Genomic DNA, 19140 nt, shown 5'->3' on the forward strand with positions numbered 1-19140 from the left:
TATCCCGAATATTCCTGCCCCGACACATGTGTAGCCTCCCCCCATTTTCAACATCCTCACCAGAGAGGTACATTTTTTACATCCCATGAACCTATGTTGACACCTCATAGTCATCTAAAGCCCATAGTTTATGTAAAAGTTCACTCTTAGTGTTGTATCTTCTGTGGCTTTGGACAAATGTATAATGACCGTGTGTCCATCACGATGGCGTCATACAGAGTGTCTTCACTGTGTGAAAAATCCTCTGTGCTCTGTCCATTTATTCCCTACCCCCACCCCAGGCAACCATTGATCTTTTTACTGTCTCTCTGAGTTGTGGTTCCTATTTTTATGTTAAGAGTACACAGAACCACGTGTGTTGGGTTTACAACTCTCTAATCAACATTTATTGAGTAATTTCTGTAGGCCAAGCACAGCTAGATGCTAGGAATCCAAAGAAAAATAAGTCTCAGTCCCTATCCTTTTATAGTAAGGTGCATGAAGACTAGGTAGGTTATAAATATAAAATGAACAATGTAAAATTGAACAAGAAGACTGACTTGTATTAAGAAATGTGTTCCTAAAAAAAAAAAAGAAATGTGTTCCTAAGCAGTATGGTTATCTTTGATTATAGCAGCTGAGACCACAGTGAACCTTCAACAAGCAAAAAGCCACCATTCTTCCTTCTCACTTCTTAGCTAATGCCTAAATCTTCCATCAGACTCAGCTTTAGGTCAGATCATTACATTATGAGAAGAGAAAATCACGTCTGGACATTGGCCATGCTAACTCTTCATTTGGACCGAGATAAGACCTACTGAAACTCAGAGATAGTGATGACTCCTTGGCTGATTGCTGGCTGCCTGTTTTCTCAGCTCCAAGTCAGCCTCTGGCTATCTTGAATGTGATTAAATGCATACTTCTACTTCTCCCTCAGAAGGAAGAAAGACAAGTGATTATACAAAGAGTTTTGGGGGAGGGGGAATGGAAATCTGGTTACTTAATTTTAAGGTATGAAAATAAAGAGAACTTGGAAATTTTAAGTTGATGAGGATTGAATCAGTAGTTCTTGAAAGCAGAGACTATATCGTAGTTTTGTGTGAAACATACCAAACTTAGAGCTTTATACCAGAAGGGTGCCCAGTAAATGTGAAGGAATGATAGAAAAATTGACAGACTGTGATCTGCAGGAAACTAGCACCTGTAGAGTGTTCAGTAAGAAATCTGACTTGATAGAGCACTGCCTGCCAAATGCATTAGAACCATTCATGTATGTATATACTTTGATATCCCCAGCTAGAGATGAGACCTGTGTATCTCATTTACCACTTACGAGGATAAATTATAAAACACAGAAAACAGACAAGTATTGTTAGATGCTCAGGCATCTGCTTAGATCTTGTTTCTTAAATTCACTGGTGCTTCATCTTAAATGGATGAAGAATTACAGTTCAGGGATCTGTATATAAAACATGTATATTGCCCCTGTGGATGATTTAAGGGATTTTCAAGTATAATTTTGACAATAAGGCCATTTTCTCCCAATGCACTGACTTTAGAACTCCAAGTAAACTGCTGCTCCTTTACAGAAATGGCAAGTAGGATTCAAAGAGTGTCATTTCCAATGGGTAGTGGCTGCCTAGATTTCCATAATGAAAAGATTGGGAAACCCTGTCCTGCTATAATCCCTTACTGAATTATGGGACTGGGGATGGGAGAGTTGTTCACTTTTATTTTAAATGAAATAAGAAGTGTGCTTGCCTTTTTTTCTGACAGTTTCGAGATATAATTCACATACTTTATAGTTCACCCTTTTAAAATGTGTGCTTCAGTGGGTTTTAGTATATTCACAGAACTGTGTAACAAAAAAAAAAAGAACTGTGTAACAATCCATTAAAAAATTTTTTTCCAACCTGAAAGGAAAACCCCTTTAGCAGTTACCCACATTTCCTGTCCTCCTCCCCAACTCCTAGAAACTACTAACCTACTTTCTATTGCTATAGATTGGCCTATTCTGGACATTTCATTTATATGAAATTATACAATATGTGGCCTTTTAAGAATGGTTTATTTCACTTAACATTGTATTTTCAAGGTTTACAGTGTTGCAGCATATATTACTGCTTTCTTCCTTTTTTATTCCATTGAATGGAGATACACACACACCCCCCACATTTTATTTGTCCACTCATCGTTTGATGGACATTTGAGTTGTTCCCACTTTTTGGCTTTGGGTGGACATGTTTTCATTCCTCTTCAGTCTATACCTAGGAGAGGAATTACTGGATCAGATGGTTACCTTTTGGAGAACTTCTAGAATGTGTTCCACAGGTGCATGTTGCTTGCCTTTTATTATTTTTTAATTAATTGGGGAGGGCAGGCTTCACCACGTGGCTTGCAGGATCTTAGTTTCCCCAGCAGGGAATAGAACCTGTGCCCTCTACAGTGGAAGTGTGGAGTCTTAACCACTGGACCACCAGGGAAGCCCAGCTTGCTTTTTAAATTAAAAAGGGAAAAAAAAATCCTTTCTAGTGATGGACTTTGATGCTCAGTTGAAACAGATGGAAATCATGTCCCAGAAAAATTTTGGTTGCCTGACCTTCACCACGGGTTTGCTTTGTCATGGCTCTCCCTTTCTGTAGTCCTTCCTCTGACTTCAGAGACTGGGTTTCTAGAAGTCCATGTGTGGTTCTGAGAAGGAAATTGCTTCTACAGAGAGAAACGAGTGACTGTGTTGCACTGTTGAAGTAGCCAACAGTGATGTCTTAAGGCCACACAGCACTGCAAAAAGGTAATCCTTTGGCAAATTAAACCCAAGCATTTATTGAGATTGCACAGTGGGAGAGACAGCAAAGGAGATTTTTGATACAGAAACCATTTTCTGCAAGCCTGGGAGAACTCTCAGACACATCTGCTGTCATAGCAGCCAGGAATGCAGCCTTGAAAGCTGAGAGAGTTTGAAGTCCAACTTTCCTCTGACCCTCCCAACCCTGGCCTCATTTGCCTTTCTTGTAGTTTAAAGGGAGTAATAGAGCAAAAAGCCGACAATCTGGCATTTAGAAAGATAGGAAATATTTCCTTCTATTTTTTTTTCTTAAGATACATGTTAATAATCTGATTTAATACACATGACTTCCACAGAATAAATTTTGTCGCTGGTATAATTTTTGTGACTGAAGAGAATTTGTCAGATGACCAGCTTCAAATTGATTCTTTGGAGTAAATTGCAAGGCATATTTTCAAAAGACTCTGAAAGATGAGCTTGTATAACTGCACACAAACTGAACTTAGTAGACGTTGAACTTGGTAGACAGCTTCTCCCTTAGTTACCCTGAGACCCAGCTATGCCCAGCCTGTTACAGATTCTGTATTAAGTGTAGCCTCTTAGGGTTGTTTTGTTTTGCTTTTGTTTTTTAGCTTTCTTCCATAGTTTGGTACTTAATTTCAGCCTCAGGAGTAAACCAGTTTTAAATAAGAAAAAACATGCTGGGAATTGGATTTCGCCTGAGTAATAGAGGTCATATTCTCTCTTGGTTTCCTCACAGGGTTCGCTATATCTTGAATGTCACTCGAGAGATAGACAACTTCTTCCCGGGAGTCTTTGAGTATCACAACATTCGGGTGTATGATGAAGAGGCAACCGACCTCCTGGCTTACTGGAATGACACTTACAAATTCATCTCTAAAGCAAAGTGAGTCACGGTCCCACATGCACATTCGGACTCCTCTTCCTTTTGCACCACACATGGCTGGGGCCTGAAAGCTGTAGATAACTTACTGATGATACTCAGGGAAAGGAAGTAAAGAAAAAAAGGAGACTGGGATTTCTTAATCCTAGGAAAAAAGATGACTAGTGACTTAAAACTTTTGCTTTAAGTAGATGAAGCCCCTGAAAGATGATTTCATGTTGGCTATTTCCATTGAGCACAAAATGAGAGAAAATAAACTGAAGCTGTAGCAGAAGAAATAGAAATGAGAGAAGGAAGAAATTCTGAAATTGCCAGTGAAGACATTTGAAAGTTATAGAATAGAAATTACTCCAGACAGATGGAACAGTAGATCCTCCTCTCTGAAATCAAGGGGAAAGACACAGCAAGCTTTCGAAATCTTTCCCCCTGCTTTTTACTTTTCTTGTTGTTCAGTTGCTAAGTTGTGTCCAACTCTTTGCAACCCCATGAACTTCAATACACCAGGTCCTCTGTCCTCTACTATCTCTCGGAGTTTACTCAAATTTATGTCCATGGAGTCAGTGATGCTATCTAACCATCTCAGCTTCTGCTGCCCTCTTTTCCTGCCTTCAGTCTTTTCCAGCATCAAGGCCTTTTCCAATGAGTATCAGGTCCTGTACATTTGCAGTACTCTAAATAGTGGAAATTTCCTCTGGCCCTTCTGTGGTTGTCTTCCTTTTACTGAACCAATTTCATAGTATTAATTTAGGGTTTAGTATTAATTAGTATTAATATGTCAACACTTTTTTTTAAGTCCCCGGGGATTTCCTTGTTAGTCCTATGTATTCCTTCAAAAGAAGAAACCTTCAGGGAACGTGTTGCCCATGCTTCCTCTGCAGGTGTGGCGACACTCAGATGCTCCCTGGCAGATGAGAAGCACTTCTGTTTTTAAAGTCCTCCTTCAGGAATGATACCACACCTCACTTAAGGACCTTCATGGTCAGAAAATGCTTCCTTATAGTTACCCTGAATTCCCATTCCCATACTCCAGCTTTGAGCCCATTCTCTCAATCTCCTAGAGGTACCTGAAAAACTTTTGTACTGTTGAAGCTTCTTACTAAATTATTAATGATAATACCACTCATAGCATGCTTCCTATGTCCCATGTACTTTACACATATTCTCTCCTGTTTGCCAAAACCCAGAGAGGTGTATACTGTCTTCCTTCTGTACAGAGGAGGACAGAATACAGAGATGAGATTCAAAGAGAGATTAAGTAATAACTGGTGGAGACAAGACTTGAACCTGAGATCGTGTCTCATTTCAGTCCATCAACTATAGGAGCAGTCTAGTTCCTTAAGGAAAGGGGACTGGAAAAGATGAGGCAATAGTCAGGGTTACAGCCAAAGAGGCTAGAGATCGAGGCGAGGCCCCAGTCCCAGTGAAGAGAAAGGCTGATTCCAGCAGGGCTGAGGTTGAAAGGAAATACTGAGGTGCCCATGTTACATTTACTGAGAGGCACGCACTCTCATGTCCTGTAAATGTAGGTCAGCATCTGAGAGCGAGTGCCTCCATAAGTGGCACCCTGGACATCTCATTTGGACATCTCAGCCCTAATCAGGGCCCTGAATTCCAGACTCTGCCTACACTTGGGTGAGTTTAGGAGTCCTAACGTGATGCCGGGCTTCATCTGGACAGTCTAGCACTTGAAGTAAGGGGGTGGGGCGAGCACTGAACCTGAAAGATGAAATTGGGATAGGTGAGAACCAACTCCACATCCTTCATTACCTGAGTTAGAAGCCATTCACTGAAAAAGCTGAGCTCAAAATGTAGAAATGTTTTCATAGGAATGGATTTCATAATTGTATTTTTCTTAAGATTGGCCAAGTTTGAGTACCTTCCTTGCCTGCAGGCAAAGACCTGAAATTCAATGTATTAAAGTTGTCAGAGCTTGATGGGAAAATACAGAACACATGTCTGAACCTCCATCTGAGTCACTGTGACGTGGCTTCCCAACTGTAGTCTAAATGAAAGCTCTGTGGTGCCATAAGTAAAACAAATATTTCCTAGTCATTTGGGATCATCTGAGTACACAGAGACACACATTCGCACCAGCCGTTGGGACACTAAAATTTTACCTTTGTTATGAGGCTGTTTAAATTATTCCAGACCACGCTCTGCATTCTCACAGCTTATCTGGCTGGCCCTCTCATCTTGGCACTTAACCTCATGCCTTCTTTCATTGGTGCTTAACTCTTTCATGTGTCTCTGTCTCCAGTAAAAGGATTATAAGCTTCTGGAAGGAAGCGTGTCTACTGTAATACAGTGAGTGAGTGAATGAATAGATTTCCCCTGTTGGGCTGACATGTGCATTTTTAAATTTATTGGGATAACCCCTTGGGAAGGATCCCCAGCCCATGTACACTAGTGATAAGAGTAACTGTCCTTTTTTGCAGATTTTAAAATGTTGATCCTACTTACAGCTGACAGATAAAATCAGCAGATCCATAAGTTTGTTCATACATTTAGCAAACATTTGAAGGCTTACTCCAGGCCAGACACTGCGTTATTAGTAGAATTAGCATAACCAAGTAATGTTCAGATCCGAGGGAATTAGCTCTGGCATAAGACTGAGGAGTTTTGTTTGTTTCTGTCACTCTACGGGAACTTTGTTTTCTACCCCATTAAAAAAGAAGAAACAAACAGACAGCTTGTTACCCATGCCACCCTTCTGGCAGAGAGAGCCATGTGGTGCGTCACATGGTCCTGTCCAGTCCCCCGGGTATACAGCCAGTCCCTAGGTACTGCAGGGGGGTGGTGTGCAAAGTACAGGGCTGCGTCTGAGTAAAGAGGAGAGTCGGTTTCATTTGGTCTGTGCTTTCCTCCTGGGACAGAACTCTTGCTGGAACTGGAAGCAACTCCCAGCATTTGGATAAATTAGATGAATCACCACCACACCTGTAACTCAATAGCCTGCCAGCCGTGAAATGTGCCCTTGGGGCCGAGGGGACTGGCCTGCAGCCACACACAAAATGGGGTCCAGTCTCTAAACTGAAAATTCTCCTTCTGTGCTCTGTGACCAACTGTCATTGCAATTACTGTTCTGAATTTTAATTGTCCGCTTCTCCCAGTGAATCCTACCCTCCAGGGAAAACCTGTTACTTATTTTTGCAGCAGACTTTGCATAAGGTCTCACACATGGTAAATGCTCGGTAAATGTTTGCTGAACTAAACATTTGCTGAACTAAAGAGGCTTAATATTGACACTGATCATTGTTTGAATGCACCAGGATTGCCCCACACACGTGATTAGAGGTGCACACAAGTGCACTCAGGTGGGGTGAATTACATAGCAAGAAAGTGAAAGGGCCAAACAGGAAACACGGACACATTAAGAACCTAGCTTTTCAGGTGTACTCACTCTAAGGATTTTCCTGGTGGTCCAGCAGTTAAGACTTGACCTTAACCTGCAGCAGGCTGCAGGTTCAATCCCTGGTCGGAGAACTTAGATCCCACATGCCTCACAGCCAAAAAACCAAAACATAAAGCAGAAGCAATATTGTAACAAGTTCAATGAAGACTTTAAAAAATGACCCACATTAAAAATCTCAAAAAAATAAAGATAAAATGTACTCACTATTGTGTTTTCCTCCTTATCTGAATCCCCCAAACAAGGAAACATGGATCTAAATGCCTCGTGCACTGCAAAATGGGGGTGAGTCGCTCGGCCTCCACTGTGATCGCCTATGCGATGAAGGAGTATGGCTGGAACTTGGACCGAGCCTATGACTATGTGAAGGAAAGACGGACAGTGACCAAGCCCAACCCCAGCTTCATGAGACAGCTGGAAGAGTACCAGGGGATCTTGCTGGCAAGGTGAGTTCCTTAATTGACTTGCTCAGTTTTCCCTCCTTTATGCTCCCCAGGCCACAGTGAAATGTCCTTTTGTGCACCTAGTCTTCAGCCTAATTTAAGTGTGTGATACACTTTGAAAATTGAAATCTCTATCCATCTAGTTTTTAAAAAATAAGTACCAGAACTTGATTGAGCTCAGCATGGAGTACTAGGCATTTAATCTAAAGACATTTAAAAGGTGGAAATAAGATCCCCTTATTTCAGTTCTCAATTAGGTGCAGGTTTTCATAAATACTCCTCAACATCTTCTAAGGCCAGATACAGCTGCTGTATCAAAATGGATACTGATTGCTCCCAACGTAGGGCTAGGTATAGCTGAAATTCTTAGAAAAATTTTGGCCCAATGTTTTAAAACAAGTACCTCCTGCTGCTTTGGATGTGTTTTTTCCCCGAGTGCTTGCTTTCAGTGAGCCTGCTCCAGTAATTTCAGTCATGGAACAAATCAGCAAAACTGGGATATAAGTAATCCATGTGAGGTATGAAGTTACTTCCCAGAAATAACTCGTTTTCTTTTTTAAGATCTTTCAGTCCAATGTTATGTATGTTTTGCAGAAATACATAAAAATACAAAGGGAGAAATCATTTAGAAACTCCGTGCCCACAGACAGCAGTTGACATTATCTTATCTGTGTCTCTAGGTCTTTTACCACATATACTGATGGATATATTTTTCTTTTTTTTTTTTTTCACAAAACCTGTTTTTCAGCCTTACCTCTTCACTCAGTATTGGGCCTTTTTTTTTTTTTTATCTGTAGCAGCATTTATGGAGCACTTACACTTCACTTAACTGTCACTGTTCCTCCCCCCACAGCTTTATTAAGATGTCCATTGTATTGATTTCATAAATTTATATATTGCAAACCAATTCAACCATATCGTCAGCTAACACCTCCATCCCCTTACATAATCGCCTTTTCTTTCTTGTGGTGGGACTATTTACGATCTCCGTTAGCAGCATTCTGTGTTGTTGTTATTCAGTTGCCAAGTCGTGGCTGACTCTTAGGGACGCCATGGACTGCAACACACCAGGCTCCTCTGTCTTCCACTGTCTCCCAGAATTTGCTCAAATTCATGCCCATTGAGTCGGTGATGCCATCCACCATCTCATCTTTTGCTGCCCTCTTCTCCTCTTGCCTTCAGTCTTTCCCAGCATCAGGGTCTTTTCCAATGAGTCTGCTGTTCGCATCAGGTGGTCAAAGTATTGGAGATTCAGCAACAGTCTTTTCAGTGAATATTCAGGGTTAATTTCCTTTAGGATTGTCTGGTTTAGTCTCCTTGCATCCAAAGGACTCTCAAAGAGTCTTCTCCAGCACCACAAATAGAAAACATCAATTCAAGTATATAATACAGTATTATTAGCTGTAATCACTATGCTGTACATTAGATCCTCAGAACTTGAGAATTTCACCACTGGAAATTTGTGTTCTTTGACCAACATCTCCCCATCACCCCCTAACCCCACTCATCCTCTGGTAACAACCACTCTACACCACTCTTTTTCTCCGAGTTTGACTTTTCTAGATTCCATGTGTAAGGGGTACTGTACAGTATTTGTATTTCTCTGTCTACCCAGAACTAGGTCTTCAATATCTTCCTGTATCAATAAAAACTGGCTGTTTCCACAATAATTTGATAATTGGTTGTAAGATGAGTTATTAATTTTACTACATTATTTATTACCCCTTTAGTGGGGGTGGTGAAAACCACCTTCAGCAGATTCCAGGAAAAGGATTGAGATACTAAACTGAATTCAAGGGTCAGTTTCCTGAGATGCCACGTGCTGGAGTTCTGTGGAGTGCTGTATTTTGCTGTGTTTTCCCACATTGGCATGTTCTGAGTGGTTTGTTAAGGTGAAGGCACAGCTGCCTAGAAGCAGGCGGAGCTGATGCCAGAGTTCGACTCCAGTGAGTCTCATGACTTGGTCTTGACTCTTGAATCTGGGCTGTGTTTCCCATGATGTTAAAATGTTAAATAGCCTTCCAGCCTATCCCAGCCAAAGGACCACCCTCCCACCCCTGTGGTATTGTGAACATGTGGCCACAGCACTATGGTTTCCACTAAAAACCCCTCCCACTTACTCAGTTCTTGGCATGATTTCATCCAAGCCGTTCTCTTAGGAAGCTGGGAGGATACTGAAGTCCTCCACTTAAAAAGAATTTATAGGTCTTTGGGGCCAAATTTTGATGACATTTTTAGGTCAGATCAGAAGATAGGGGACAGAGCAGTTCTTTTTGGCACAAGAAAGAGGCATCTGAAGGTTGAATGACGCATAAATATTGTATATTCCCAGACGCACACATGACAGACATTAGGCAGTGTCCTCACGTGACCCATCGAGAGGAAGAACACTCTGTGTCCTGCCAATTTCAGTATTTATTCTGGAATCCCAGGCTACTGCAAGCTGTTGGATTGGGTTTTTCTAGCATATGTAGTTTTTCTTATATGTTAAAGGAATTGCAGAAAAATCTCGGATGAGGATAGGAAGGGTAGGATTAACCCACACATCCACCCTGCGTCTTCCCTTTCCCTCTTGGTTCCCTCCTGCCTTTCTGGTCTTGATTCACAGAGGGAAGGGCAAGCCCTGGGGAGTGAGGAAACCACAGAATTTTGAGTCAGTAGATCTGGTTTCCGTTCCTGGTTCACCCTCTTGTTGCAGCTTTGAGAATTCTCAGTTATCATCCTCACCTGATCCTGTCTATAAAATGAAAACCAAGAGCCCTAGCTCACAGCGTTATGGTAAATAAGAGTGTGTATAATGTATGATATGTACTGTTAAGGGTTGTTCAGATGTGATTCTCATCACATGCTTCCTGCAGGGCTACCCAGAAAACACATATGCATGTGCCATTTATTTCCTCCAACCACTGCCTCCCACCACCCACAGACACACTCACTCCCCTTGAAACTGGAATGGAAGTGTCCTGGAATTGTCTGTATTGTGATGTTTCCTGAATTTTAAAAACTGAAGTCTAGTGCTGGGGTGTCACTTAGGTGACTTTGAGCTGCAAGTAATAGATGGTCTCCATCAGTTGGGAGTCTCAACAAGAAGCCGCATACTCAGATTCGGATTCTATGAGGAAGACTTTTTAAAGGGACTGATTACAAAGGCCTTAAGACTGTAGTGGAATCAAGGAACTTGTATCAGCAGAGCTGTTTGGTAATAGCTTCTGGGCCCAGAGTAGGGGGAGCAGTTACTAGAACCTGGAAGAAGACTCCTGGAGAAAAGACCCCTTCAGAGAGGCAGCAGCCTTCAGGCAGGGGCTCCAGCCAGCCAGCCAGAGTGGCCCTGCGGGTAAAAAGCTAGGAGAACAGTGGCCTGCCTCCACTCATCTCCCTCCAGTCTTCTGCTGGGGCTCCCCATCAGCCAAACCCTGCGGAAGTCAGAAGACAAGGGGCCACTCGAGGTGAGCCATAGGTCAGTCTCCAGGGCAGAGAGCAGACTGGGAAGTGGATCAGCTGAAGCGTGGATCAGCAGGAGTACACACTGGACACCCTGCCCAATGCCCAGCTGTAGGTAGTTTAGAAAGATTTACCATCTCTTGTAGCAGGAAGCACCCAAGCAGACTGTATAATGGCTTGGGGTGGCATCAAGGGCGTCGGTCGGTGCTCTCTTCCTGCTCTCCTTTCCCTGGCTAATGGCTTGGTCCTTGAATTTGCCTTATGACTCCAGACAGATGCCACATTTCCAGGCATCTCTCTAGAAGTTCCACAGCATCTGGCTGAAAGAATGGGCATTTCAACCAGAAGGGAAGACCTTTTGCAGAAGCTCCCCAACAGTCTGCCACCCACTCCACCCCCACAGGACCATTGACCAGGACTGGGTCATACTCCTAAAACTAATTAATCACTGACTAGGAAAATAGAATTTCCTGGGCTGGTTAAAACAAACTCACGGGGAATTCCCTGGCAGTCCAGTAGTTACTACTCCCTCGCCCTCACTTCTGTGGCCTGGGTTCAATCCCTGGTCGGGGAACAAAGATCTCACAAGCCACATGGCTGAAGAGATAAAATAAATTCACGTTCACCCTCTGGTGTTAGGGAAGTACCACATTCCCTGTGGGACTTGAACACTCAAACCAAATTGGGCCTCTGCCAGTAAGGAAGAAGAGTAGGAGTACCTCCTGGGCATATATCTGCTCGGGTGTGCAGGCTATGATGTTTTGTCGGGAATACAGCACTGGTAAAGCTACCTGCCAAGCTGACAGCCTAGTGGGTTGGGCCTCAGAGAAGCTTGCTTACCCAGCCCTAGAGACCTGCTTCAGGGTCTGTATGCTTAGAAGAGCAAAGAAGGAGAAGCCCCAGAGGCCTGTGACTGTCTGAAGCTCTGCCAAGCCTTGTGGTTCGGTAACCAAGAGAGGAAGAGTCCTTGGGAAAATCCCGAGGACTCACTGGATTTGCAAAGAAATTCCATTTCCTGTCCAGGCACTCAGACATCTTGTATTTCACATCTTCTCCCAGGAAGCATGCCGTGGTTTTCCCACAGAACTAGCAGCCTGATCCTGGCATTGTCAAGCTGCATTGGTTGTCTAGAGTGGCACAGGGTGCTTAACTTGAGAGGGCAACCCTCTGTTGGAGGGTATTAGCTTGGCACTTCAACCCCTTGGCTAGAAGAGAAGTTTAACAAGGTGACAGTAGGCCCCTGTAGTGATTTATGAGGTGGTTACAGTCTCTTAATCAGGATATGAGAATGTAGACCAAACAGTGAGAGTCCCTGTGAAATTCAAGGGACTTTTTACATCTTTCAGCCTGTCTTTAAGCCTGAGGAAGGCTAATATTTCATATTCTCCTTTAGATCTGAAAGTGAGGCTATTTATCACAAAGGTACTGACTGTTCATATCTAATTTTATGTTTTCTGTTGTTATAGCTGGGGATAGGAGTGATGCAGGAGGAGGGGTGTATGTGTGTGTATGTGTGTTGAAACCCTCCATTAAGCTACCAGCAACCCTGTTTGTTATCCTGGACTCTGATCGTTGAGGTATCTGGCAGATTTATATTCCATTCGACAGGTTCAGCTTTCATGTATCTGCAAGCTGGACCATGTGTCTGAGATATCAGGTTCCAGCATATAAGGCGCGAGGAAGAAAAACTGGATGGTGGCCAGGGGGAGTCTGTGACATGGCCTCATAGCTGTTTTGACTCTTTGAATGTCCCTGTCACCAGGGCCAGAGAAGATAGAGCTGTCTTTGCTGGTGGAGACATTAGTCTAGTTAGCTGGCACACAGTGGTCAGCCAGCAGGAGGGAACCTGAGAATGAGAGGACATGGATTCCTGGTCAGGTGACAGCCAATCACAGGTAGAGTTTAAAGGATTTTCTTAATAGCGTTTCAGTGAAATAATCTTGGAGTATTTAGGACCATGCACAGCCCAGAAGATGCTCAGCTGATGGTTTCTTTCCCTCTTCCTTCTCCTCTTCTCTGCAGACTGCCTAATGCCCTGAGAAATGACCATAAACACTTTGACTTTACTACAACTGATACTCCTTTTTTAGCAGTATTTTCCTCTACATAATTTTCTCAAGAGTTGGTACTTCACCAAACATGTAACAATAAGAGGCTTCCCAGGTGGCACAGTGGTGAAGAATCTGCCTGCCAGTGCAGGAGACAGAAGAGACACGGATTTGATCCCTGGGTTGGGAAGAAATAATTCCCTGGAGTAGGAAATGGCAGTCCACTCCGGTATTCTTACCTGGAAAATCCCATGGACAGGGGAGCCTGGTGGCCTACAGTCCATGGGGTCACTAAAGGGTCGGACACGACTGAGCAACTAACAGTAAGAAAAAGTGGAGGCAAGAGAATGGGATCTCATATGCATCCTGTCGTTTAGATTTCCTTCTTGCTCACTTACTAAGTAAAAGGCCAAATTCCTACCCAGAATGACCCAGTCATTTCATGTGTGTCAGTGTGTTTATATGAATCCAAATTCAAGTCAGAGGCCACTCAGGGAGGAAAAGAACCTGAGACTTGGTTGCATCATCCAGGCCACAGACCAGCTCTGAAGTTCTTTTTGACCTTGTTTACTTGTTGCCTGGGGCTTCCCTGGTGGCTCAGATGGTAAGGAATCCGCCTGCAATGTGGGAGACCTGGGTTCGATCCCTTGGTCAGGAACATCCCCTGGAGAAGGGACTGGCTACCCATTCTAGTATTCTTGCCTAGAGAATTCCATGGACAGAGGAGCCTGGCGGGCTGCAGTCCATGGGGTCACAAAGAGTGGGACACAACTGAGCAACCACCACTTATTCACTTTTTACTTGCTGCCTACCTGGAGCATCAGCTGAGTATAAATGTTAACAGTTTAAAGTAACAAATATGATCTAATGTCTTATATCTTTCCCTACTGATGGAGTATTAGAATAAACTGGCTTGCGAAGAGGCTTCACTGGGAGGCAGTTAGTGTTACTGAGTAAAATTAACAATGCACACGGGCCCTGTGACCCACCTTTTCCCCTCCTATATGTAAACACCTTTGAGAAACCAAACGGCACCAGGCACAAGAATATCCACAGTGTTGTCTGTAATCATTCGTAGCCCAAAACTGCTGGTCAGCAGGGCAGATAAATAAATTGTGGCTTACTGTCTACACTATAAAATTATAGCTACATTGATGAATCTTAAAAACATGTTAGGCCCCCCAAAAAAAAAATTTGTAGAAGAATACACAGTATGATTTCATTTATGTAAAATCCGAAACGTGCAAACCAAGCTATGTATTATCAGAACAAAACGTGATGACACAATAAGGAAAAAGGAGGGTGTGATCAGCACAAAACTCAGGTCACTGACCTCTGCACTGGGAGGAGAAGGATGAGAAGGGGCCACACGGAACAAAGGCTGTGTCTTGACTGTCAGAGACCTGCCTGCCACTCTCCCTGCAGGTCCTACTGCAAAAATGAAAAAGGCGGCAGAATCAGACTTATTTTTGGATCAGGATTTTTCTCTCTCCTTTACAGGAGGTGTCAGTATAATTCCAGAGCTCTGACCCAGTATTTTCTGATGATTATCTTCTGCAAGAAGGGAAGGAAATCCCTGCTGGGTAAAGCAGCTATGATGTCAGCCACTTCCTCTGAGACTGGCCCTGTTTGTGCCTATTAGCATAACATCCGTCTCTCATTGGTTAGTGACTTACAGGCAGTTCTTTAGAAACATGCTTTGGAGGGTTCTCAGGACCAGGAAGATAACAGTTGCCTGGTGACTTAAGCTGTTGTTTATTATCAGGGTGAGAACAGCTCCTCCCAGAGATAGCCTTCCCAGTGATCTGTCTGCATCACAGGAGTCACCCCACCATGGTGGCTGAGAGGACTTGGTGCCAGTTTGAAAATCCTCACGATAGGCGAAGAGCAGAAACTGGAGAACACAGTCATTATTTAGGTCAGGAAACAGAGTGTCTCGATTGAAAAGAAGGAACTTTAAAGCGCAGGGGCATCTGTTGGTCGCGAAGGCCCCACCTATCCAACCAGTTCGCTGGCCCCCGCCCACCACCGCGCACGCATTTGGGATGTGTGATATGTTGTCTCCTCCTAGGGGTAGCTGGAGTTCGTGCAGCTTGGGAAGGGTGAAAAGCCTACCTCACAGCCAGCTAATTGATTATAGCTGTCTTCATAAACAATTGACCTGCTCCCTACCCGGAAAAGCACCCTTCTGCTGGGCAGGCCTGAGTCAGAGAGAGCCCCACCCAAGCAGCCAACAGGCGGGGGAGCTGAGAGCAGGTGCAGGGCTGAGAACAAACAGGGGTTCACATTAGTGCAGGCGCATGACTCGGCAGAGATTCACGGGCAGCCGAGGCAGGTATGGCCCTGTGCCCTGAGTAAGCTGTTCTGGGCTGTTTCCCATTCCACCCTGAGGTGAAGTAACTCCTCATCCGCCTGTGAGTCGTGGAAACTGCACCCCCAAATGCCACATTTGGCGACCTGTTCCCTGGGCCAGCCACAGGGCCACCTTCCTCTTTTTGATTGGAGCCTTGGGAACTGTGCTTCCCTGTTAGAGCGGGCTTTGAAATGAGATCTCATCAGACCTCCTCTCCACAAAATCAACCACAGGATGGATGTGTGTGTAGTCTTTTTGCTTACCTCCTTTTCCGGGGTCACTTTAGCTTGGTGATTTTTATCCAGATATCCTTATGAAAGGGGCCTGTACTGTATGCTTATCCTCTTCCTCTCTGTTACCATCCTTCATCTCCAGATTTACTAGCCTCATCTTTGCCGCCACAGTGAAAGCTCCAAGTCCTAACCACTGCACCACTAGGGACCTCCCTCATCTTTGCTTTCTAATTCAAGAAAGACTGTCACCCTCCTCACAGTTCCACATCAGTGATGAATCCTCTATCGATCTTTATCTCATTATGAGGACTTATGCTGGGCTCCATTGAAGTGTTTCTCTTTGTATTATTTGCTGTTTGTTTTAGTTTTTCCCCCCAGTTATTAATACTAAACATGCTCATTTTAAATTCACAAATTACAGACATACTACAGAGTGTAGAATGTAAAGCCCTCCCCCAAAGTGAAAGCCCCGCCTTCCTCAAAATAAACCCTGTTACCAGTTTAATGGTGCTCCTGCAGATGTTTTCCTACATTTATTCTGACATGGGAACTAAATGTTCCAAGTGTGTTCAACATGCTTTTCGCTTAATAATACACCCTGGACATCGTTCCATTGAAATACTGACTCTTTCTAATAGCCTCATAGCATGTAAGTGTATGACTGTAATTTAAATAAATTTTTTTGGTGCCATAGTGTTAGAGTAAACATCCTTTTATATATATAGCTTTGTGCACTTACGTAGTAGTATTTCTCAAAGTAAAAATTTTAAAGGGAGAGTTGCTGGTGAAAGGGTTAAATTTTGAGAGCTCTTGCCAGATTTCATCCTTTGAAATTCTACAGTTCACACCCCGACCAACCATGTATCATGAAAGTGCTAGTTTGCACAAACCATCATCCACACTAACTGTTAGCAACCATCTCGGCTCTCGTAAGTCCGATGTAAAAAGTCATATCTCATATTCATTTGTCTTTGTTGTTGCTTTGCTTTGTTTTTGTTGTTTGCTATTAGTAACATTGAGCCTCTTTTCAACTGTTGATTGCCTACTCCCACTGGGCGTTAACAGAGCATCTTGCAGGATAAGATTTACGAGGGTATTGATTGTTTTCACAAATCAGAGTAAGGCATTTCCTATGTGTGTCCTCCACAGCAAACAGCGGCACAACAAACTCTGGAGATCGCATTCAGATAGCGACCTCTCGGACCACCACGAACCCATCTGCAAACCAGGACTGGAACTCAACAAAAAGGAGATTACCACCTCAGCAGACCAGATTGCCGAGGTGAAGACCATGGAGAGCCACCCACCCATCCCTCCCGTCTTTGTGGAACACGTGGTCCCGCAGGATGAGAATCAGAAAGCCCTGTGCACCAAAGAAAGAATGATCTGCTTGGAGTTTACGTCTCGGGAATTTCACGCCGGACAGATTGAAGATGAATTAAACCTAAATGACATCAATGGATGCTCATCAGGGTGTTGTCTCAATGAACCGAAATTCCCTCTTGACAACTGCCATGCATCCAAAGCCTTAATCCAACCTGGAAAGGACCCAGAAATGGCCCACAAGTTCCCAGACTTAACTGTGGAAGATCTGGAGACGGACGCGCTGAAAGCAGACATGAATGTCCACCTGCTGCCCATGGAAGAGCTGACATCCCGCCTGAAAGATCTCCCCATGTCCCCGGATCCTGAGTCACCAAGCCCCCAACCCAGCTGCCAGGCCACAGTCTCAGATTTCAGTGGAGATCGCATTGACTTTTTCAGCGCTCTGGAGAAGTTTGTAGAGCTTTCCCAAGAAACCCGGTCCCGATCTTTTTCTCATTCAAGGATGGAGGAAGTGGGTGGAGGAAGGAATGAGAGCTGTCGACTGTCAGTGGTGGAAGCAGCCCCTTCTGAAGCGACCACTGATGACCAGAGAAGCAGCTCTTTGAGTAATACTCCCCACGCATCTGAGGAGTCTTCAGTAGATGAGGAGCAGTCAAAGGTAAAGACTCTCTTTATGGTTCTGTCCCTACTTTTGTTCTCTGTGAAGACAGAATATTTGGGATTCTTCACTCTATTTTTGATACTGATAAAGACTGAAGAAGGCGATATAGGAGAGACAGTCTGGCTGTGACTTTCTGGGAAAACTTAGGGTTTAAATATAGTTATATTTTTTAAATCAGTGGCATTTCAAGGAATTTATCTTTCCAGGCTTTTGGTGTCATTAGAAGTATTTCTGAAAGGGGATGAGGGAAGAAGGGATTAGCCAAAATGCATGTCGTCCCAGAACAAGGAGAGGTCCCCCTGGACCTCTGCAGTTCAGATCATATCTCCCTCTCTCAGCAGGGAGGTGCCAGGGACTCACCTGCTGCCTGAGTGAGACCCGTCTCTCTGAGAGGATGGATTTGTTTGGGGAAGTTCTTTCTGCTTCAGAAAATTCAAAGACTGGACATGTATTAATAGTTGTTGGTGTAGCAGCTAATTCCCATGCTGAGTTCTTGCTATTGATAATGTGTCTGAATTGTTCCTCATCTTGCCACCCTCTGGTATTCGAGAATTGAGAGATGGTTTGAGGAAATAATTTAAGAGCAGACAGAATCCCAAGATTCTTCTCTGGCTGATGAGTTCCTTTGAGCCATCTCAGACCAGGGAGGGGAACAGTTATTATGTGTCAACAGTTCTAAGACTCAAATTAATTATTATTCTCATTTTGACTTGGAAATTGGGTGGTATCTTAAAAACAATGGTATCTTAGATTGATAATGGGAAGTAAATGGTGATCAATTTGGTTTAACATAAATGAAGTCATTTAATGATTTCAATGGAGCTGACTAGAGTCTTGACATCTCCTGATATCCACCTACTTAAATTTACCACCTCATATACTCCTCATCTTTCTTCTCTCTTCTTAACCAACCCAGGGCAGTTGTTGCCTCTGCTTCTGTCTTCTCTTCTCCCCCAAAGTTATGCCTCTATTTCATTTCTACCAGGAGACCAGAATGCCCAAGCTCACCTTTGGACTAATGCGTGCAGCGGCTCTGACAGAAATAGCTTTTCTGCAAAGTTCCTGGTCATATGAGCGCTCTCTCCACAGCCCCTGCACCATACTGGGCCCGCTGTGGCTTCTCTCCCAGCTTTGGCAAGTTGGCCTCTGCCTGATGTCCCAGCACATTTCTCCCAAAGGCATAACTGACCTTGCTAGTCTGCACTAGCTCTGACTCTTATGAAGGAGAAAGACCAGAACAATTCCTAGGGAAATACTGTACTTTGAAAATTTGCAAAAATGCTGCCAAAATAGATTGAGGCGCAGAATGATGTTGCTTTAAGAGACGTCCAAGGGCCATCTCTGAATTCTGAGATTCTTAACTGTTTTACAGTAGGGCTTGATTTCGCACTGGCCAGTTTTCTTTGGCTTAGTTCTAAACCCATGTGGGGACTTGTAACTGGTGGAACAGTAAAATGTCAGTCACAGTTTCTGAGTGTGCTCAGGTATGTGGCTGCATCAGCCACGGAAGGAGCCCCATGAAACATAGGAATTGTGCTCACGTGCTGGGGTGCGGCCA

At 43.7% G+C, this 19140-nt stretch overlaps 1 protein-coding gene across 3 annotated transcripts in view; it reads left to right on the top strand.

Annotated features, from left to right (window-relative positions):
• SSH2 (slingshot protein phosphatase 2) overlaps positions 1-19140 on the top strand; it is a 103524-nt gene that overhangs the window by 76825 nt on the left and 7559 nt on the right. For all 3 annotated transcript variants that reach the window (XM_010861374.1, XM_010861376.1, XM_010861377.1), the window contains 3 exons: positions 3525-3671; positions 7323-7523; positions 16745-17579. In XM_010861374.1, coding sequence (XP_010859676.1) covers positions 3525-3671; positions 7323-7523; positions 16745-17579 — 1183 coding nt within the window. The remainder of the gene's footprint in view (positions 1-3524; positions 3672-7322; positions 7524-16744; positions 17580-19140) is intronic.

The sequence above is a fragment of the Bison bison genome, unplaced genomic scaffold (genome assembly GCF_000754665.1).
Source record: "Bison bison bison isolate TAMUID 2011002044 unplaced genomic scaffold, Bison_UMD1.0 scf7180017864472, whole genome shotgun sequence".
In the NCBI taxonomy this organism is placed as follows: domain Eukaryota; kingdom Metazoa; phylum Chordata; class Mammalia; order Artiodactyla; family Bovidae; genus Bison; species Bison bison.